Genomic DNA, 23,649 nt, shown 5'->3' on the forward strand with positions numbered 1-23,649 from the left:
CCAAAAAAGGTTAGCAACATTGTTGCAACAAGTTCGGGAACTTAATTGTCAGACCTTGTATGTAGGTGGAGACCACATCTACTGCCTTCACCTGGTGTCTAGCGCAGGACTTGGCGTGTAGCAGGCATTTAATTAATTGAGGTTTGGGGAGGAGGCAGTAAGTGAATGAATAAATGAATGAATGGCAAGCAGCACTAACTAGCTAACTAGTTAAACTAACTGGAAAAACAGACAATACATCATTCATATATATATATATATATTTCAAGGGAATATCTAAAGCCTCTGGAAAGAAGATTTTATATTTTTGAGAGATCTTTGAAAGTAGTCCAATATACAGTTGACCCTTGAACAACAGGTTTGAATTTCTCCGCTCCACTTATATGCAGATTTTTTTTTTTCAATAAACCCCCGGGTTTTCACATCTGCAGATTCAACTGCAAACTGAAAACATTATTTTCTATCTGTAGTTGGGATTCCATGGATGCAGAGCCGACTGTGTGCATTTTTCTATGCTATTTTATACAAGGGACTTGAGCATCTGCAGGTTTTGGTATCTACAGGGTGATGTGTGGCCGAGGGTGCAGGTGCGGGAGGTGCCTGGAACCAATCAACTGTGGATACCAAGGGATGACTGCAGTAAAGTTTTGGGGGAGTCAGAATTTATATGCAGATTTTCAACTTCATGGGGGGTTGGTGGCACTCACCCCTGTGTTGCTTAAGGGTCAACTGTACTCATTCAACAGGAGGGTCAGATATGGCTTAGCGTTTCAGTCATCTTGCCTGATGTCAGTGGAAAACAAGAAAATAGGCCTGTGATAGCAGAGACAGGTTGGTGATGGAAATCTTTCTTTACAAAGTTGTTTCAGGCAAACAGAGAGGTAGATGTGCCTTGTTCTTGACGAAAACCCAAGCAGCAAAGGACTTCATTCACCCCAGCTGTGGTCCCAGGCAACACCCCTGGAAGCTGGGTCCCTGGTGACTGTCCTGCAAAGACCTCTCTGCCCTTGAGCCACTGCTCTGTCTAGTCACACTTGGGCAGGACAGGAACAAGAAATGAATTCTACCTGTAACTCCTTCCTCACTGTGTGGCTTTTGAGAAGCTACCATTTGAACTCCTGCTTGTAAAATAGGAATATCAGTGCTCACCTACTTGGCCAAGATATTATGAAAAGTAATTTAAGGCTTTACAGAAAAATCCATGGTTGAAGCCACATTTTTATACAAATTGCCATAACAGCATTTGTTTCCCACTTTGGTGGTTATTTCAAGGCCAGAAATGCAGTAATATATATGGTTAGTATACATGTTTTGTTTGAGTATTCTAAAAAAGAATACATGGTTTCAAAAAAAGGAAATTATTTTTTCTTCGCAGCCTTTTCCCCCATTGAACTGAAAAAGGAAAAAAAAAAATGCAAGCTTTATGAAAGTACAGACAAAATTGGCATTTCACTTATGGGAAAATTTTGCAAAATTGCACTGACTAAAAGTGATTTTTGTTTTGGCTTTCCTGTGAAACCATCCAGAAAGGCCAAAAATTACTGGCGTTGCTTTTGTATAAAACCTTTCACATCAACTCCATTTGTAATTCAGCCAAGTATATAATTCAAGTCATCAGTGACACACATATCCACACATTGGAGCTGGTCAGTGAACAGAAAGTTGTCATGACATGTGGCTATAATATTATCTTACGGACAAACCAAACCGCACAGATTACAGCGAAGGAAACTTTGCATTAACATGCTTGGGAACAGGGTTTCCTGAGATGATCCCTGCCCCCTCAGTCCTTCAGTGGGAAATCAATTGTTTACTGATTACAACGACTTCACTTGGCAAACATTTTGGCCGAAACTCAATGTGTGACATCAGTCTCCTTTAGGGTTTTCCACATAAAGCAAATTTTCCAAAGAAAATACAGACATTGAGCCTTAAGTATTCAAATTAACTATCTCAGTCATGTATATCTTAATTCTTATTTTATTTCCTAGTAGATATTACCCAACACTTAAAATATGAGCGCTAAACTTTCACACTGTTGTTTCAGAGCTTTAATCAGATAGTCCTTTATAGCTGTCGTCACCCACCCAACCCCTTTTATGGGGGTTGTGATATCTTTGTTTCTCTGTACTGAGGGTCACCGATTTGGGAGTGGTTTACATCACTTTGTTTGAGGAAGGAAGTAAACATTATTCTTTGACCCCTTAGGGCAAGTTAGTGTTGCTTTTGTGAGGGTGTGTGCTTGAGAGGAAATACTCTCACCACAGTTAGGACTCAGTGATGGTGCGTGTTTTGCCATTTGTCGTCTGGAAATGAGACGTGAATGGTATCTCTCCCTCTTGCATAAGCACCACCTCTGTGTATATTTACCTGACATTATTAGAGTTTCTGCCGCTTGTGTCGTTTGGTGGTGTTCATTTACTACTTTGAGGCACAAGGCCTTAAAGCAGGTGGCAGTGATGCCATATGAAGCCATAGCTTCTCTGCTGAAGGCACCAGCAGTGCCAAGCGCTGGGAATTGTGATGTTCCACAGCGGAGGCTTTATCTGCGTCTCATGGGAACTGAGAACAGGGTTACCATTCTCACGCCCAGAGTTCCGTCTGGAAGCTGTTCCTTGGCAAACAAATAGGTGGGTATTCCCACATCTTCTGGAGTGGCTAAACAGGGAATGAGAGTCAGTCCAGCCATTTTTCCCTATTTTTGGGTAACGGTATGTTCACTTTCGTTATTCCTCAAGACAAAGGTACTTTGTGTCCTATAAACTCAGAAATACGATCTTTACAATATTTCCTCTTAAACCCCTTTGATGCATGTGGAAATACCCTTCTTAATATATTGATTCCATGATGTACAATTTTCTTTCTTCTCACTATTTTCCTTTCCCTCTAGCCCATGGTCTTTATCCCCAGTGATGTTTTGTTCCCATGTCTCTGTTCCTCTTTGCTCTCTCTCGGTTTAAATAATCCTTGCCATCTGCCCCGCACCCCCCACCCCGGGTTACAGTATTGCTTCTCGATAGCTCTCCTCAGCCTTCCTACAGAAGAGAGTGGAGCTACAACAGTAAATATTAGAACTGCACCACCACCAGCCCTCCGCATTCCCACGCTAAATCTGTACATCTTGCCTTCGTCATGAATGTGGTAAGCCCCCTGGGCAGGGGTGGCCAGTACCCCTTTGTTCTATGGCAGGCAGTGCTCTCAGACCACGGTCAATAAATGTTCATACTAATAAGAGATGAAAAGAAATGTCCGTGGTCAGCATGTTAGTGCCAAGTCGTGTGGAGGCCAAATGAGGCCACGGGTGCCAAACCACAGGGGTTCAAAATAATATTTAATATGACATTGTCTCATTGAATAACATATCTTATATCGTAATGTCTGAGTCAAATCTTTCCTTGGTGCCAGACTTCTTTTGCTCCTTTCATCTGCCCCTGAAGATATTTCAAGTTCATAAGGGACAAAGGAACAAGACCCTCCTCTATTCAGTGAGTAGAGAACAAACTTCCCAATGAATGTGGAAGAAGACCTGGGTGTGAGGACCATGGATTCTCTGGCACGCTGACCAGGTGTCTACCATGAAGTACATTGAAGAGAAGTGAAAGTTTGCCATTATCCTGGCTGCTATGTAATTTGGGTTATCTAGCTAAAATATGAATTGTAAGAAGTTAAATAAAGCAGTTGAGAATACTAGTATTTTGTAAAAGGCAGGTCACAAGTAATTTTTTCCCCTGTAACTGTCAGAATCCTGCATCATTGGCTCTATAACTAGTAAAAGAAGTACACATGGAAAAACAAGGGAAATGAAGATCCAGTAATATGTGACAATGCGAAGACTGCTTATTTTCTATCTTTGTAGTATCAACAAAGGGTCAGTTGTCCTATCAGTTAATATAGGTGCTCATACTTTGTACATTGATTCAGAACAGAAGGTCGAAGTGGAGCAAGTAACCTGCCCTCCGTAGGGTTATAAAGTGTGTACCAACCAATCTCCCATTTTTTTTCAGCTAAGCTTCTCAGAATATGAGTTCACATTTTAAGTTTCTGTGTTCACAGTTCTTATTTATTCTTCAAAGCATTATGCTGCCCTCAGTGTTCTAGTGAAAGGGTTTGAGTTCCTCACTATTTTCCTTGTTGCCAAATTTTGGGACATTTTGTCATCCTTTTCTGTATTATTTGGTGGTATTTGACTGCTCACTCTTTCTCAAAACTCTTTCTTGCTTGGATTCTTTGCTTTCTTTCTCTTCCGGTTCTTCTAACTTTGCACCATTCTTTCTTAGCTTCCTTTCTTGACCCATTTTCCTCCAGAAAACCTCCAAGCATTGATGTTTTCTAGACTTCTCTTTTCAGAATTCTCTCTCTTCACCACACCAACACCCATAACTTTAGCTCTTACCAGATGCAAATTTGCATCACCAGCCCACCCTTTTCCAAACCTGTATGGGTTGTCTTTAGACATATTATTCTCCCCACTGGAGATTGGAATACATTGGGTACCTCGCACACAACATGTCTAAAGCAGAACTCACCCCCTACCCCACCCTCAACTTTTGGACCATCCTCCCCCACCAAAATCCTTCAACAACAATGAGCTGTGTCCCATTCATATATTCTGTACCTTGGTGAACAGCCAGTACTTCTCAATAACTCCATGTTTTCCTTGCTCTGATCCCTGGTCTCATTTGTCACTAATTACAACTGATTATACATCATACATGTTTCTTGTTTACACTCCATCCTCTCTAAGCCCATAGCCATTGGAACACATAAGCTCCTTCTGTCTTTCCTCCAGGTTGTCTTAAAGGTTCTTTAAGAAAGCATACCTGATCAACTCTTCCCCCTTCTCACAATTTGTGATTTGCGCCTTCTTGCAGCAGTATAACATCCAATTGCTTGTGGTTATCCTTTCCTTTTCTTATCCTGCAATTACATCCTGTGCTGTAGCTATGTGGAAAGCTTGAGTTGCCTCAGTACCTTGCCTCTGTGATGTGACACTTATTTCTGCCCCTGCCATGTATATAGTTTCCATTCTTGTTTGTATAGGAACTAAACCTCTGTCACCTCTGTGCAGCTTTTTCAGGGCACTCCCTTGCAGAATTAGGCCCCCAGGATTTATGTGTTTCCACAGCCCTTATCACACCTGGTTATTTTTGCATTGTACTGATGAGGTCTTTAAACAGATCGTTTTCTGGACCAGGAGATCCTTGAGAGCTGAGGCTGTGCCATGCTCATCTTTGTATTCCTGGTACAGTGCCCAGCCCATGAGGTTAGTAAGAGTTTGCAGCATGGTTCATTGTCTTGTCCAAAGTAGCCTTACCTTTCACATTCCTGTTCTAATAAGCTTATGAATTCATCATTCTTCTCCATATAGTCTTTATGCTTTCTCTTTTCTTCCTCCAGCTCCAATATGGTTTGCCTATGAGATTTTTCTACCATTAAAAGCTGTTCCAGGATTCGTCTGTGCGATTCCTTGTGTTTTTCCACAACTTTGTCCAACTACAAAAGAAAATAAATTTATAGTCTGTTAACTACAAATCATTCATAATATTGCCATCTTTCAATCTTTTAGAAATGTCCAAGTTTTGACTAATTAATTCATCAGTGGGTTCTGATCTCCTTGTTTAGTTTTTATCATTCCTCTTGTTAATTGATACTTTTTTACTGTCATCATATTTTTCTCCAGAGAGAATAATTGGTGCCTCTGTGGATATCAGAATAGTGTCCCCCTAACCCCTTTCTGACACTTCCTTCTTTCTCTAGGGAAACCGTATCAGGAGAATGATATGTACAGTGTTTAATTCTGCAGCTGCACTCGCTGCTCTCTACTGCCCAGCCCTCCCGATGGTGCTCCACCCGTGTCTGCCTCCTGGGTCCCTTGCTTTGTTTTTCATTGCATTACCCATCAAGGTGATTGCATATTTAAACACAAACATGTAAACATTTGTTAACCAGTTCTGTGTTGTTATGTAGTGTGAATGTGACCACATGTAAGCACCAAGTTCTTTCTGGTTTCCGTGGCTTGCTTATGTGTCTGTTATAAATCTATCAACCTGTGCTGGATTTATGTATTTGTCTCCTCTACTAGACTGTGAACTCCCTGAAGACAGGGCCTACATCCTATTTTTCTTAACTTCTTCGCATCTAACGGAGTGCCTTATAATAGGTGTCCAGTATATGTTTACAAATTGAAAACAAAATAAACAAGCAAAGAGTCACGAAAGAAAAGAGGGAAAGAAGCTGATTGAAACAAATGTGGCTCGGGACCTTTGGCCAGTGATAAATTAAAATCCAGTTAAGAACATGGTTTTGAAAGCATGTGACTTTCTAGTTTGTTAAATACTAGGTGCTATAACTGATAATGTTGGTTGATTTTTATCCTTTGCCTTTATTATTAAAAAATTGAAAATTTGTGACTTTGTGAATTAGAAGCCAATATAAATCGTACATCCTTAAAAAGCACCTACTTGACTAGGAATACAAGGCATAAAATAGCCAATGCATTTCAGGAAAAGAGTAGAACAAAAAGTTCTCCCAGCAAGTAGAACCTAACTAATTCTCTCAGACCTCTAAACCCTTAGGCTGGTTGTCTAGTTTTCTAATATTGGTTTATAATGGTGCGTTAACACACATACAATACCAACTACATTATGTCATCCAGGTACTGATGATTTTTAATAAATGTAACCAATCCTTTTGTGGAAGCTGCAAGTGCTAAGTTATGTTGCCCGCTGGCACAGCCACTGTTAACTAATGACTGTCTTCTGAGAGGGAGATGGTATTGTTAATTGTCCTGGGTCTCTGAAAATTCCTTCTTATCGTTGCCCAAACATTAAAGTGCATTGAAAGGAAAATTCAAATGAACTGCTTTTGGAATTTGAAGAGTGAACTAGTGGTAGGATCAGCCTTCACTTAGGAAATTTGTCAGTTGACTTCAAAAAACATTTAATTTGCATAAGATCAGTCCTAGAATTAATAATTAGAGTAGCTATTTACAATGCATAAATGAATGACTAGCGGAGGGCTTCTTCAATGCAAGAAAAATGTCTTTCCTCGGATAGCTTCTTGTAATCGTGTGGACATAGGTATTCAACTTTATTCAGCCCCAGAAGGGAAAATAAAAGACTTGCTTAATCCACTGTTGTTTTCCATTGTGAGTTTTCCTCACGTTGTTTTGTTTGTTTGGAGGGACAAGGAAGGAGGGCTGGAAAGAATCGTTGCCCTTCATTTCTTACGTACCTTCCAAGTTGTCTCCCTTCCTTCAGTCTCACCCCCTTCTGGCCTGTCTCCATCAGTGACAAGCCCAGTGGCATGACTCCACTCTCCTATCCAGAACCAAAAGGTCGTTCCCCTTTGGTTCCTGGCACATCAGCCGCCTTCTGACACCATACGTTCCCATCTTTTTCTCCCAGCCTTCAACCACGCTGGGCTTTGGGAAAGTCTGAAAACATGCCGTGATGATTCCAGACTGCTTTCTTCAGTGCTAAAATGTAGAAACCCTTTTCCCCTTCCACCCAAAACTTTTCCTGTTCCTTCTTTGTTGTTTTCTCTGATCACTGCCGGGTAGAATTGTTTGTTCCATCATATCAGTGAGACTCGTGCTTCTCTGGGTTTTCTTTCTTTACGTTCCATGACTCTTGAAGGATGGCTTCCACGTATGGCATGCTGTTTATTTGGTGCAAGGAGCTCATGTGTGGCAAGAGTGGTCATTAGAAAGCTGTCAAATAGTGGCCTGACAGAGGGAAAGCTCCCAAAGAAAAAAATGACTGATTCTAGAGATGTTTTAACATATGCCTGAAGTTTTATTCTGTGCCTTCATCTCTCCATGCCCAGAATGCCTCTTAGAAAATATGTCAGTGGTTCTCAGTTCAGTCTCTTACTGATTCCTGACAAATCGAATAATGGACTTGATCTTCCCTGAACTCATTTTGTGTCTCACCACCAGTGTGTGTGAGCTTGGCCAAGCCACTTAACCCTTATGTACTTCAGTTTTCTCATTTAGAAATTAAATGGTTGCACTTGATTTCTAAGGTCAATTCTAGTGCCCCAGTTTTCTCAAGGCAACCAGTATTTATTAAGCGCCAGTTATGTTCTATGGACTTAGTGCTATGATAGTTGCCGTGGGAAATACAAGAGAAGTTTGACTCTCAGGGCTTATGCTTTCCCTAGGGAGATAACACACACACACACACACACACACACACACACACACACACACACATGCACACACATGCACACGCCACAATTAGGAGCAGTGTAAGTGGTATATCATTAAGTACTAAGGGACGGTCAGATCACCAGTGCCCCTTTTTTTATCTATCCCCATTGCAGATTGAATGAAGCTTGAGGAAGAAAACAGGGAGATGGCTCAGTTATTTCAGGGAGTGTCAGGGACAGAAAGAATGGAAAGTAATGTTTCCTGTGCTATGACAAGCTTCCTGCTTATCATTTTGACCTCCCTGATGTCCTGTCCTACCCCCAGATCCTAATGCAGTTCAATTCCTTGCCTAGGATGAAGGATGTACAGTGAGTTTTCCTTAGGTTGGCTTTCTGGTGATTGTTTCATGGTCAGAGGGAATGGAGAACAGAGAGGTTTTCCATCTTTTTACTTCCAGTTGCTTAATATATGTTTAGAAATGAATAATGACCTTTGTTTTACCTCCTGAGTCACAGACCACCCTGATTTTGCATTTGATCTTTCTGCCCTATGGCTTTAGCTCTCTGCTTTTCCATTGGCTCTTTGAAGATTGTCCTTTTCTTTGATTTGCCTGAATATACTGTTAGAGATAAAGCCAATCCAGAGAGCAGAGAAATTGGCCATTTTAGTAGATCAAAGGTAACCAAATATACTATTCACAAATGTTCCTTCTTCTTCCTAGTCTTTACTGAAACCTGATTTTCTTGGATAACACTGCAATCTCTATTTTATAGGGACCGCTCATTCTCTCACGACCTCACTATCTCAGATTCTGGAAATGGCAGCGCGATTCTCATGGCTCTGCATTACCACTGCCAGGCTCTTCTGAACACCCTCCTTGTTTTCATTGCCTGTCTGAATGTTGGTAGTCTTGTCTCGTTCTCATCTTGGTCATCTATTGAACTTCCGGTCACTCTCCCAACAAGCTCCCTTTCCATGTTCAATCTTGGTAGCATTCAGGGTGATTTTCATATTTAGCTGGACCTTGCACGTGGCTCTTTCCCTATGCCTGGTCAGCAGCCTTTGTTTTTCCTCCAGGCACCAATTTGAAGCCATGCCTCTCTAAGTACTAGCCCCAAATACATCCTTACCTTCTTAATTTTATCTTTTCCTTTCACTGAAGAGAGACCATCAATCATAAATGCTCTATTTTTTTCTCCTACTTCTGCTACTCTTAACTTACCTATATTCTTCTACATTCTTAACCTCTTCACCTGTGTGAACTTCTTTGGTCCATCCCTTTTTGTCTCCTTCCATTCCTTGTTTCCTCTATGAATTTCTCTTTTTTGTGTCTTTGATCCCAACTCTGTCCCTTCAGAGTATGGCTACAAACGTGGTCGGGTCTTCCTTTTCTAAAAACGTACACCTATGCTCACAGAGAGAGAGAGGAGAAGGATTTTCCATGAAGCTGAAGTTTTGCGGTTCTTCACTTGCTCTGGTGTCATCTGGAGCCTGTCAAAGGCCCACCCATGTGTTTATCTAGTCATGTATTTTGTGAAATTTCAAAAGTAATACATTTGAATTGTAATCAGCTAAAACCTCTCTTTTTTTTCCACTTGTACTTAGCTTCCATCATATGTTTGTGTTTTTTTTTCATGCCAAGTAGTTTTAGAGAGGCTGCGAACAGTTTTGGGGTGCTGCTAAAGGGAAGTTCAGTTGGTTTCAAAGTCATTTCCATGTATAGGCAAGTTATTGCCAGCATCTTCGTGTAGGAAAGCCTTCCAGAAAAGCTTTTACTGGCCACTGCGCCAGCTCACCAGCCTTGCCAAATAAAGGTGAAAGGCCGGAGGTTATATTCCAAACTGAATGTGTCCTTTAGTTCCCAGCACTGGAAGTTTATGGATTGAGAAGAGAAAGTTTCAAAATATATGGGGTCAGAAGCTAGTCTATAGAAATTTCCCTTTTAGTTCCCAGCTTCAGAATTTCTCTTGCTTCCATGTAAGTGCATCCATTCATTGAAGAGTCTGTTAGATAGTTTAATGCTTTTATGTATTTTTTTAGTGATATAATCTCATTGGATATTGAGTCCACAGTGTTACTGGAAATGGAATTCCTTTATGTTCTACCTGTTAGCCCCTACTCACCCTCTGGATCTTGGCTTTCCTGATTCTTCTATCTAAATTCAATCCCCCATTATAAGTCTGTCATAATGCTTTGTGGTTTTAACCAGAGATTAGTATGTGTGCAATTGTGTATTTATTTGTGTGATCATGTTGTCTGTCACTCTCTTAAACATTAAACACCCTGAAGACAGGAACCACAAGTTAAAACTGTGGTGGACTCTTGAGTTCTTGCGTCTCTCCCTCCCTCTGGACAACCCAGCTACTCCCTCTTCCCATCTGCACCCTTTGTTCTAGCTCCCAGGCTTCCACCAGTTTTTCATCTTAAGTCAGTGTTCCCATCATGTGATGTTACTGAGCGCAGTTTGTTCTTCTAAGGTATTTTGCCTTGAGAACAGATAAATCCTTTTTACTTTACCCTAGACGTGGCTGAGATTTTTACATTTTCCAAAAAGAACATTGTGAAGAAAATAAAAGTGTGTGTGTGTGTGTGTGTGTGTGTGTGTGTGTGTGTGGCGGGGGGGTGGTAGTTAATACTCTACAGTGAGAGAAAATAAAAGATTATGTTTTTAGTGTACAGATCCTTATTTTGATGTAACTAGGGTACGGTCACAGATGGTCTTAGTGGGAACACTGGCCTCTTTCTGTTCTTCAGCCTTATCTAGGGAATTCTAGTCAGAATTCCCCTGTACTGTTTTTTCTCTGGATATGTTCCTCTCACCCATTACTTCCTATTAGGTGCAGGAGGAGGGCAGACACCTGGTTTGTTGGGTAGGTAGAGTTAGTTGTGTGGACTTAGGGAATTGGATAGACTGATAGCTGAGGAGAGACAAATCTATAGGGAAAATAGAAGGCAAGAGAAGAAAGTGGGCAAGTCATGGAGGTGGGGATGTGAGATGCATGCGTGGGGGTGGGGACAGTAATCAAAGCAGGTTGGATTGGTAAAGGAGGGCTAACTTATGGGCAAATTTCAGGGACAAGCATCTGCAGAGGGGCAGGGTATTTCCAATTTTGCACGTGTATAATAGAATTAGTTTGAAACTAAAAGTTTTTCCTACTGATTTCAGCATCAGTTTGGAATCATCCTGTTTCATTTCACAGTAAGTGTTGAAGGGTTGTGTTATTTGTGGAGTTTTGTCAAGATATGTTTAGTGAGAGTTAATTTGCATTTACGCTCATATGGATTGGGGGAATTTGTGCCTAACACTCTTTCCCAGTCACCATGTTGAGAGCCAGCATTCAGTTTTAACTCTGTTGACTTGAATGCAGCTTCAGCTCCTCTTGTTTAAAATCTGGAATAAAGCACAAATCAACAGACTCTGGGTGGTCTCATCCTCTGCCCTCAGAGAAGCAGGTCCGTATGACCAAACTCCTTCACAATTTGGCAAGACGGTAGTCTTCTCTCATGAGACACCCAAGACGAGAATAGCAAGGACATTAGAGGTCAGTCCTAAGGTAGGTTGCCAGCGCTTATGTGGGGGAAATTGGTCCAAAATTTGTGTTCACTCTCTCCAGCTTTAACTCATGCTCCTAGTTGTTTCCTTTTTATGAAAATGAAAAATTATGAAATTTTCCATCGAAGTCTCAGAGGAAAATAGAAGAATAAAATAAAGATGCCAAAGAGTTTCAGAAATGTCAGCAAGTCAAAGGCAAGCCGCACCACAGCTCTGTGCCGTGGTGGCCGTGTGGGGACTGCGAAGCTTTGCCATTGTCATTGCCGGGCGCGTGGTGGGAGAGAGGTCTCTGCTGTCATTAAACTTTTGAAGGGAAAAAGAATATGCACTTATCTAAAATATATGCTTTCTAAAACTCTTGGACAGTTCTTCAGGTCATTTCCATTCATGCTCAAAATTTCTATGACATAATACCTCAGTGTTTTCAAAGAAATTAACCTCTATGGTGAACTTTATCTGTTTTTTATTATAGCCTGAATAGCCTTCAAGTCCCCTAAAGAAGTTTGCACTCGTGTGTGTGTCTGTGTGTGTGTGTGAGAGAGAGAGAGAGAGAGACAGAGAGACAGAGAGACAGAGAGAGAGAGAGAGACAGAGACAGAGACAGAGAGAGAGAAAATGCATTTGTTACATTGTTAGGTTTCAGTCTGTTGTCAAGAAACAAACCTAGTGCAAACATCCTGCCACTGATTCCTTCTCCTTTCCTTTCCTGTAGAACATGTGCTATTTATCTACCGCGGGTAGATTTTAAATGCCTTAGAATGTAAAACTGTAAATAATCATAAAGGAGTTACGTGTCATGCCCACCTGCCAGGCCTACTGCTTGGCTGACTGGTGAGTGTCTTCCACCTCAGATGCACACCCCTGATCTGACACATACCTCGTTCATTGGTTTCTCATAGATGTCCTCCTGCCAAGGAGCAGCCTTTGCTTGAAAAGCATCTCGCTGGAGAGCCTCTAACACCTTTTTTGGAGTGACAAACCCATACTGAGCTTCCAGCAAAGCCAAGTCCATTTTTTCAGCCTTTAAAATGCCTATGACTTCATCTCGTGCCTGTAGGAACAAAAGGCATTTCAGAAAGCTTGCTTTACCTACCAGCAGTCTCCCAAAGTAATTTCTTATTAGAGTTGAGTGGTTTTTTTTTTTCCTTCTCTTTCAAATACAAACAAATTATATTTAGTTATAGCACCTTTTAGAAAAGGTAGCAAAATTAGGTCCATTACAATCTATCCCATTAATAATGTTTTAAAAAGTGATCACTATACAACATTAGAGAACCCTACATTTTTTATTGTGTCTGACAGGTAGATAACATGATACCCCTCAGTGGACTGGCATTTGCGTTTTCAGGGGTAGGAAATAAGATTCTCCTATATGTGTAGCAGCTGTGTTTCGTTCTTCAATGTAGGTTAATAACGCCAGGGCAAGGCTGGGGGAGCCAGTTCACAGGAGTCCAACAGCACCTGTTGTTATTTAGACCAGTGCAGAAGTCGGCTGGTATTATTGTTACCCATACTTGCCTGTGCACTGGAGCTTGTGGGCAGAGGCTATGGCCCTTCACACCGTGCATGCCAATTGCATGGCATAACGATAGCCCTTTTAGATGTGATTAATTGCCCCTCAATTTAGCAGAAGAGAATTCTGTGTGTGTGTGTACTTACACTTGCTCTCACATATACACAAGTATGACCCACAGATATATATTTCTGTGGCAGCATCTAAACCCAATTCACAAGCAGCCTTCCCCCTGAAGCGTGATGGGAATCATTGGAACTCAGCTGACCTGCAGTTCTCCCTCCAGAATGCTTAGGAGAAATAACAGGTCGTCTCTTGAGAGGTCTTGTCCTTGGCGGCCATTACCACTGTGTGGGGTGGGATGTAGAAGGATTGCATCCGACTCACTGCTGGGCTCTTTGTCCTGCTGTCTCTGCTTCATGTTCTCAGACTCTTGGAAACTGGGGTCTTTACTGTGTCTTGGAAATTGCTGGAGGGCTGAGCCCTCTGTGTTGCTGCTTTTGGAACGCATTCTGTAAGGACTGGAGAGAAGGAAGATAATTTGTAACTCTTCATGGAAGTGCAGTTTGTAATAAGGGCACCTACTACCCCTTTAACAAGCCTGCACTCTTGTTGTATTTACCGCAGCCAAAGACTCAATCGCCCTGAAGTCTACAGCAGAGAAGAGCATTAGGAGAATCATAAATCACAGTCTTATTTACACTTCTGTTTTTAAAATCAACATTTTAAAAAATGTGTTCTGCTTTGATTAAGGCCACTTATGTCCATGGGTAAACAGACTGTATTTGAAGTTCATCTGCCAAACATTCCACCTCAGGGACCCGGGTCATATCTCCAACCACGGCCCCAGTGCTTACTTAAGTTCAGACATACTTAACATAATTGTAAAATGGTATGTTTGCTAATTGTTCCAACGTTCTGCAGATTCGCATTATAGTATTTCCTTTGGAAGTTTTTAAACATTTTTACGATTTCTTAGCTTTGGTACATTAAGATAGAAGCATTTAGAAGCATTGCTATAATCCTTTGAGTTATTTTGTTGTGATGGCAAAGTCTAAGAGCAAAGGAATGAAGGCTAGGCCCTTGCTGTATTCCCGACATTCTGCTAAAATTCCAGATCTATCCTTGGATAAGTCAAAGATTTATATTATGGACCCTCATCTCCAAAATTGAAACAGTACTATAATAGTTGGCTATTATGGAAACAATATAAAATAAGGTAATATTTGAGGGTCAGATCGGCTCCACATCTGATTATATAATTATCCAAATTAATTTATAATAGCAAGAAAAAATGGTCTACTTTTGAGGTTTCTAAAGAAAAGAGAAAATAGCAATTGAGCTTATAGTATACGTAAGTAATATACAAACAGATTAATTTTACTCGTCCCTACAAACCATGAAACTTCCATCATCATTGGTGCTTTGCTTTTACTTTTTAATTATATTTCTTTAAAAATCTGAAAAAAACTCAAGTATACAGAAAAGTACGGAAAATATAATGAACTACTACATGCTACCACACAAACCTATAAAATCTTAATTTACCATATACTCTAGAAAATAATTTTTTAAAGTAAAATATTACCGATACAGTGGAAGTTCGCCCTGCCGCATGTATCTCTTCTTTAACCCACTCTCTACCCTTCCCTCTCCAGAAGTAACCACCCTGAATTTGGTGTATATCATCCCCATGCATGTTTTATACTTTTTAAAAATATGTATGTTGCCGAACAATATATAGTATTGCTTTGTGTATTTCCAAACCTTGTGTAAATGGCATATTGAATGTATCTTTCTGAAATGAATCTTTTTCATCCTATATTCTTCCTCATTCCATTTTACTTCAGTTTATATATTTTGATAGCTATAGATTATTTCATTATATGACTAGTCCACAATTTATCCATTTTACTATTGATGGATATTTAAATAGTTTACATTTTTCAGTATTAGAAGAAAAATGCTGCTATGAACATTCTTATACATTTTATATAATGTATAAAATGTACATACATTTCTCTAGGGACTGTTCTTTAGAGGATAGGAGTGACGGTTTTGGAATGTGGAGGATGTATGAGTATGTTCTCAGCATTACTAGGGATTATTGCTTTCCTAAATGGAGTGCCAATTTATAGCAGAGTAAGTATGAGAGTTCTCATTGCGCCTATTTTCATCAACACTTGCTATTACTGACTTTACAGTTTTTTCCAGTTTGATAAGTGAAATTTTAAATTTGCATCCTGTAATTATTACCGTGTTTCCCTGAAAATAAGACCTAACCGGAAAATAAGCCGTAGCATGATTTTTCAGGATGCTCATAATATAAAATAAGCCCTAATGCGTCTTTTGGAGAAAAAATTAATAGAAGACCTGTCTTATTTTTGGAGAAACACAGTAGTGATATGGGCATCCTTTTATATGTGTTGAGAGACCATTTGTGTTCCTTCATAAATTGCCTGTTTGTAGTCTTTTCCCATTTTTCTTTTGCATTGGTTGTCTTTTTCTTACAGATTTATAGGCATTCATTACATATTCTATAATTACTGTTTCATTGATTAAATATTTTGCTATTATCTTTTAGCCTGCAGCTTGCATTTTCACTCCGTTGTGTCTTTTATGGTATAGAAGTTTTAAATTTTAATTTACTAAAATTTGTCAATTTTTACATCTGTTTTTTGTTTTCTACAATTTGCATTGGAAACCAAAACTTGAACAGTGACAGTATAAAAGTATAATTTAAAACCATGGACTTTGGAACCACACTGCCTGAGTTCAAATATCTACTCCATTAGTTATTGGCTATAAAACTTTGGGAAAGGTACTTCATACTTCTGTGCTTCAGTTTTCTCATCTGTAAAATGGAGATGATAGTAGTATAGTATGTTTCTAACCTAAAGTTGCCATGAGGATTAAATGTCAACACATGTCACATGTTTGCAACATGGCTGGTACAAAATTAGCACTCAGTAAATATTATCTATTATTATTAATTTATTTTTATTCTCAAAATTTTTACCTTTATAGTTTAGGGAAATCTCAAGAAGAAAAACAAGTTTATTTGATTATCTCTTTCATCAAATGAGATGTGAGGCACGATTACAGAGGGAAAGAAAAGTTGAAAGAATGACTTTGTGTCTTTGCTGGATGGATCCTCCGTTTAAGAAGTGATTTTCACCAACCCCCACTTGCTGGCACCACCTGAGAGATCTAAGGGTCAGGAAAGCTTAGAAACCTTGAGGACTTCACAGCCAACCAGCTGGGCCTCCGTTCATACTTCCACTCATCCTTCAACAAGCATTTGTTGGAGGTTCAATGCTAAGTGGGCTATTGATGGTGTGGTTTTCTTCCTGCCCTTAATACAAATGATACACTTTTACACAAAAGGTTTATGGAAATAGTGTCTAAAACTGGGGTCATGAGAAAGTGCACTGACCTAGACTGAAGTCAAAGGAAGAGAGTTCTAGCCCAGATCAGCTGTGCGGCTTCTAAGACCTGACACTGTCTGGGACCAGTGTTCTGATCTGTAAAATGTTGGAGGGCGGGAGAGGGGGTGATCTCCGTGACCCTTTTCCCCTGTGATATGTAACAATTCTTGCCACTGTGTCTTTCTTCTAGCATGGGTTATCAGTAGTATATTTAGAAGAGATGGATTTATGAGTCTGCATCTTATAGGAAATCCACAGAAATCTAAATGCTACATGTGGGTATGCAGTAAACCTGTGTCTGATGATTTCCACCAGGGGAGTGATTACAGTTAAAAGACAGTGCTTAAGGAAGAAATCCCAGTAATAATTTTTAGCCGAGAATTGCTTTATAGCCTCACCATAATCGGGCTGTAAAAGCAGAACTTGAAGGTGTTTATTGTCTTGCATGCTTATTATTTACATGTTTTATTTGTTAGTAATAGACCAACTGTCAGATGATGGTAGTGAACCACTTTGCCTTGGAGTTATAGCATCCCTCTGGAGAAATTCAACAAGTCACAGACTGTGTTTTGTCTACAGCTCCGCTCTCCTCACTTCCCTCTGTCACACATTCACTCTATCAGACACTGGAGACAGAAAACCGGTTGTGGTAGTGATGATGGCGTGGGGGGCGAGGTGGGTAATGATGATATAGTACTGAGCACTTTCTACGTGCCAGGCATTCTTCTAAGCATTTGACACGTACTAACTCATTCTATTCTCGCAACAACCCTATCAGGTAGGGAATATTGTTATCTCCATTTACAGCAAAGAAATGGAAGCACAGATAACTTACTGATGGTTGTATAGCCAATAAGAGGCAGAAATGGGATTTGAATTCAGGCAACCTGGCTCCAGAACCTGCACTGTGAAAAACCATGCTCTGATGTCTTTATGCTGTACTGCCAAAGACAAATGGTCCAGACACCCTTAAAAATGCTTACAGCCTTGCTGAAGAGACTATTTATCAATAATTACAATACAGATGAACAATGATCTGTGACAGTACCTATTACTGACTCTTCCCTAAGTAGCTAAGAAAAGATCCACTTGCCTGAGAAAAGGGAAGGCATGGAAGCATATGTTTTTGTGTAGGGGTGAAAGGTTGAGGATATGTGGGAGATACGACTGTAGAAAACCCTATAATGTGTATACTTATGTATTTATAAATAATGTTCATACACTATGCTATGTACCTTGCGAAAACATATTTAAAGAATCAAAAGGAAATATTAATTAAAAATAATAAAGTATCCGATTATTTTCCTCTCACCCCACTCGATTATCTTGAACACCCCAGAAAGATTCTTGCTCTGGCCTGTAGCAATAGTGGAAGGTTGTTAATGTAGATTAGATATATTTCAAACAGATAGATATCACATGCCACTTGATGTACAGATATGTTTTCACATGAAGGACAGGGCTATCGCTGTCTTCTGTCTAGTATTATTAAGCTTCTTTCGTGTCTCCTAGGTGGTATCTCCTGGTGCTTCTTACATAACAGTATTCAGAAAGGTGCCTGCTTTCCTCCTCCTACCTGGTGGCCTGCCTGGAAACGTAGGTAGAGCATAAACAACAGTGGCTCAAAATTGTGAGCCCCTCTGCAGCCTTAGTCACCCTGCCGCTCAGCTGGGCCTGGACGGTCATCTCATCTCTGCTCCACATGGGTGGGTTCTGAACCTTTGGCTGGCTGAGACCAGGCTGCCCCACGTGGTGGTCTCAGGGTAGCACTCCCAGAGGGCGAGAGCAGAAACTCCGGGGTCTCACTTTTACTGGTAAAAGAACATCGCAGGGTCAGCCCCAAATCAAGAAGCCCCAAATCAAATAGATTCCACCTCTTGCTAGAAGAAACTGCAAACTCACGCTGCAGAGAAATGTGAAGAGTTAACTGCAGCCGTTGTTTAAAAGCTATAGGTTTACCACACCTTCCAATTCAGGTTTCTATGAACATCTCATAAAAATCTAGTTTAAAAGAGGGCTAAAATATATTTGGTTCTTTACTTCCTTTAGTTTCCTGGGAGTGTAAGTTTATTTTTATGATTTATATTATGCATGCCTCTTATGCACATACATATTCATATGTGGAACAGTAGCCCCCTGATAAGAATCCACCTGTATTCTGGTGGTAATCAATAAGTATTCCTCTGCCGCTATCAGTTTTACCCATGGTAATGCCTGTCAGAATGCCAAGATAATGTAAGCTCTATTTAGTAGGGTAGTTTGCTAAGCTTTGCTCATACCGTGTTTCCCCGAAAATACGACCTAGCTGGGCCATCAGCTCTAATGCATCTTTTGGAGAAAAATTAATATAAGACCCGGTCTAATATATAATATAATATAAATATGTATAATAAACATAATATAAAATATAATATTAAGGTCATATTAATTTTTGCTCCAAAAGATGCATTATAGCTGACGGTCCGGCTAGGTCTTATTTTCAGGGAAACCTGGTAAGTCATACCCTTTGAGCTCACGGCAGCCCTGAGCTGCTGCAGAAAACTGAATGGAACACTATACATCCTAACTTCCCTCGCCTTCCTCCTCCAGTGGGTTAGGTGACGGCTGCCAGGACAGCACAAGTCATTTGCCAGTGATGATATTTATAAGTGATAAAAACGGAATGACCTGCGACATTTTTGTACTGTGTTTATTCTCCTTAAAGTCATTAGCTTTTTCCTGAGGCCACCAGTCCTCTGAGGGCTGGGATATAGTAACATCAACATTCTTGCTGCCATGCACGTTGGATCTGTGGACAGACCCATCATGTGCAGACTTCTGGTCGACCAAGGAGTGTGTCTCCGCATGTTTACAGTGGTGGAGTTTCCTTGCCCTTCTGCCAACAACCACAAAATGATCAGTAATGAGAAGTAATTAAATATCGAGGAGAGGAAAACAAAGACGTGAATTTCATGATACTCTAATGCTTTGTATTATCAGTGACTTCATTGTTTCTCTTGGCAGATTTTTAATGCATCTGTGCTTGGCCCAGGGGTGCGTACTGAGGAAAAGAAAAAATGTATAATAGCAACAGTGGTTTGGGATTTTCAGGTTACCTAAAAAAAAGGAATGGAAAGTTGCTTTTGTTTATACCAAATAATGATGCCGTACTCTTTTCATAAAGTGCCTGCAGTGACATAATGCCTGATGGTTTTGCAAGGAGAAAAACTGCTTAGTTGTGAGTTCAAGCCGTTTTTACCAGTGACTAGCTTAGCCATAGAATGGCAGCCTTCAGGAGTGTAAGAGAACGATAAACCAGGACTCAGGAAACCTGGCTTCTGATCCCAGCTCTGTATTTAATTAGCCAGGCTCAGGGTTGTCACTTATAAAATGGGGATATTGGGTTAGGTTGGCCCCCCGAGGCCATTCATGATGGAACAAGGATCAGGGTTCCTTCCTTTGACATCTACCCTTTTTTTACCCCTTAATGGATCCCCTGACAGCTGGCCTTGGGACTGAGACTAGATGATCTCTGAGGTCCCGGGACTTCCCGCTTTAGAATTCTGTGATTCTCTGTTGTCTTGTATCTATGGATACGGGTACAGTGCAGTTGGCCCTGAGAAACAGATTCTGCTTTGTTTTTTTATGTGGTGACCTCGGTCAGTTTTTCTTGAGTTTAAGCCGGTTGAAATCATGGTGGATCTTGGTAAGGATGTGTCCGTGCTAGAGAAGGACTAGTAGAGGATTTGTGATTATTTGCTTAATTTAGTCACAGGAAATGGCCAAACGTAAATAGCTGCCTGTTCTACCTATTGCCTTCCCCCAACACACACACACACACACACCCCTAGGCAACTCCTTACCATAAAAGTTAGAGTTTCTTAATCATTCTTTAATCTTACATATCAAAATTGCTTATTCTGCATAATTGGGTGCTATTTAGACAGAATTTAGTCTCCATGTACCTGTTTATGTCCCTGGTTGAATGGTGGAAAGGAGGATGTTTTGCTTGTATAAAGGAACTTCAGAAAGCCTCAAGGGAAGAAATTGGTTTTGGGCTTGATCATTTACTGTGATGCTGAGGTAGCAAATCAAAACTTACTCTGATTTAAAGAAGAAAATAATAGTAATAACGATAGCTTTCATTTATTCAGTACTTACCAAATATAAGTCTTTTCTAAATGCTTTCCTTTGATCAATTGATTTAGTCTTCACAAAAAAACTTATATCCCAGTTTTGTAGAGGAGGAAACTGAGCCTTGTAGCTATTAAGTAATTTGACAAAGGTCATACTGCTAGAAAATGGCAGAGCCGGATCCTAACTTGGGCAGTGTAGCCCCAGAGTCCAGCAAATCACTAGGCCCTGTCTACTTAGGGTCTTATAAGAAGGCAGACATAGTAAAGGAAAAATCCTGGTTCAACAACATTCAGTTAATCCACAGACACATATGAAGCACCTACTATGTCAGGTATTGTGCTGAGGAATTTGTGCTAGCTTATTTTCATATCTGGACTAATGTTCCATTTGTTGATATGGGTACAGTTAATTCTGGATACCTAGCATTACATAGAAATCTGAATGACAGGAATTCACAACTCCATGGTCCTTGCAGCAATTGGTCTATTCATTAAAGATCTTTTGTTTTCATACATTATTCATGCGCAGAAACTTTGAATGGGTTGTTATTCTTTCATCTGCTTTTCTCGACCACTTTGCTTGCAAGGAGCATCACATAATGGAAAGAGTATGAGAATGTGAGAGCAGGTGGAACTGGGCAGGATCAGGCTTCCGGTACGTGAGCTCTGTGGCTTTGGACAAGGTCCTAAACCTCCCTGAGCCTTCAAATGTAAAGATGGAGATAATGGTGGCTGGTAAGAGGTTTGTTGTTCACGTTATGTGAGCACAGGGCCGCTGTTCTTGTTGATCTCTGCGGTGTCCAGCGGGGTTGGACCGCAGCAGGAATTCACTGAGCGACTGAATCATGCAGTCCCTACAGAGCTGGTCGGCTCTGAGGAGGAACTGCCTCGTGGTAAAGATGATTCCTCAGTGAGCCACTGGCTAGCAATTTAGAAAAATGGTACTGAGAATCTAATAATAGAAGTAGCTCATGTGTATAGATCTCTCACCCATCACATGTTAGGCAGTGTTTTAAGTGCTTTGTGTGTTTATCTTCTTTAATCTTAAAGAATTTTGGAAAAGGGCTTCGTCAAGGTAAATTAAGGGTGGAAACTCTGGTAGGAGATCTCAAAGACAAAGAAATTAATATCAGTCAATGCAGGTGCTTACACAAAGTTCAGAGAGAGAGAGGAAAGATGGGGGTGAGAGAGAAAGAGAGTGAGGACTTGAGCATGTCCTGGTGAGAAGTGACACTAGATCCCAGGACTTAATAGAAATCTACCGTTAATGTCACTGAAGTTTGAAAATCTTTAACCTTGACCTTTTGCTCTCCCTCATTCAGCCTCCCAACATACCCAGTTTCCCAGAAAATAAGACCTAGCCGGACAATCAGCTCTAATGCATATTTTGGAGCAAAAATTAATATAAGACCGGGTATTATATTATATTATATTATATAGACCTGGTCTTATATTATAGTAACATAACACCAGGTCTCATATTAATTTTTGCTCAGAAAGACGCATTAGATAGAACTGATTGTCCAGCTAGGTCTTATTTTCGGGGAAACACGGTATTCACCCTCCCATGCATAAAATTACCTGAACACCCACTACACTCTTCCTCTTTATTTGACAGCACCTTTAATAATCATTAGTCCTGTTTTTAATGAATGTGACCTTTTATAAAGCAGTGTCATTCAAACTCGATTTGGTAGGCTATTTGGGGGGATGAATCGTTCGGGTGGCAAGATGGCTGCACAATGCAGAGTGAGTCGGTGCTGACTGGAGGTTGCTCACCACCAAGGGACAGAGCTGGGATTGATCCAGGGCCTTAAGTTGAATGTGTTTAACATCCCACACTTTGCTGAATTTAGGGAGCAGGCAATCTGCTGGCTTTTACGTTTCCATTTGGATTCCCCTTCTCTCTGCATGGAGCCATTAAGCTATAACTTAGTTCCCTAGAAGGGGAACGGAAAGAGATGTAGTAAGATTACGGGGTTCTCAGCAGAGCTGGTTGAGCCCTTAATATTAACTGTCTCATGGTAAATGTGATTCATCTATGAAAATACTGGCTATAAATAGATGTTAATAGCACTCAGTTGCAAAACAGGTTGTGCTTGCATGGCCACATTAGGGAAAAAAATCCTGTTGAGTATTTTATTTGATTTCTCTTAAAATAAAAAAGTAAAAAAAAAAGTTTCCTTTTATTGCCCTAATCACCCGCATTTGATGACACTAAATTCAGCCAGCTGCAGTAAAGCTATCTGTGGCTAAAAAAAGACACAGTGAAAACCAGATAACCTAATTTAGCAATGGCCACCTTTATCTTTTTCTTCCATTTTCAGTAAAAATCATTGAAACATTCTCTTAATGGTTTTTATCCTTGTAGGGAGGGCATGGACAGGGCTTCAGAGAGAGGAATGGAACTTGGGGATGTATGATTCAGGTTCGTATTCCCAAGGATTCTGAGTCCTAAGAGAATGTGAAAGTTGCAGAAAGAGAAGACTCAAATATGAGGTTTAGAAGGCAGTGTAGTAGTTATCTCACCCATCTCCCACGGCACCAGGCACTGGGCATCTTCTGTGATCACCTGCTCAATTGTTACACAGCTCTTAAGTTCCCAAAGTGCTTACCTGTGAGCTGAAATCCAGCTCCCAGGAACTTCATTCATCTATCCTGCTTCTGCCTCCACAGCTAAATCAGACAAGGCTACTCCTCTTTACACACTGCAGTCCTGCAATGGGAAGAGCTATATTCTTTCTTCCAGATGAAACTCGCAGCTTCTTCAACCACTCTTCACACCACCTAGCTTAGTGTCCCTCACCCAACACACAATCTCACATACACATTTTGGTTATACCCCACTACACCTCCTCTTCATTAGGCTGGGTGTTTTTAAAGAAATA

General features: G+C 40.4%; 2 protein-coding genes across 4 annotated transcripts in view; one reads left to right on the top strand and one right to left on the bottom strand.

Annotated features, from left to right (window-relative positions):
- Nucleotides 1-13,739, bottom strand: part of FILIP1L (filamin A interacting protein 1 like) — a 104,595-nt gene extending 90,856 nt beyond the window's left edge. Inside the window, exons 1-3 of the mRNA XM_033125707.1 lie at nucleotides 13,487-13,739; nucleotides 12,583-12,756; nucleotides 5,315-5,493 (exon numbers count right to left, since the gene is read on the bottom strand). Of these exons, the coding sequence (XP_032981598.1) occupies nucleotides 5,315-5,493; nucleotides 12,583-12,756; nucleotides 13,487-13,729 (596 nt within the window). The 5' untranslated portion in view covers nucleotides 13,730-13,739. The remainder of the gene's footprint in view (nucleotides 1-5,314; nucleotides 5,494-12,582; nucleotides 12,757-13,486) is intronic.
- CMSS1 (cms1 ribosomal small subunit homolog) overlaps nucleotides 1-23,649 on the top strand; it is a 335,684-nt gene that overhangs the window by 100,457 nt on the left and 211,578 nt on the right. The gene's annotated exons all lie outside the window — the stretch shown is intronic.

Source organism: Rhinolophus ferrumequinum, chromosome 2, assembly GCF_004115265.2.
Source record: "Rhinolophus ferrumequinum isolate MPI-CBG mRhiFer1 chromosome 2, mRhiFer1_v1.p, whole genome shotgun sequence".
NCBI lineage: Eukaryota > Metazoa > Chordata > Mammalia > Chiroptera > Rhinolophidae > Rhinolophus > Rhinolophus ferrumequinum.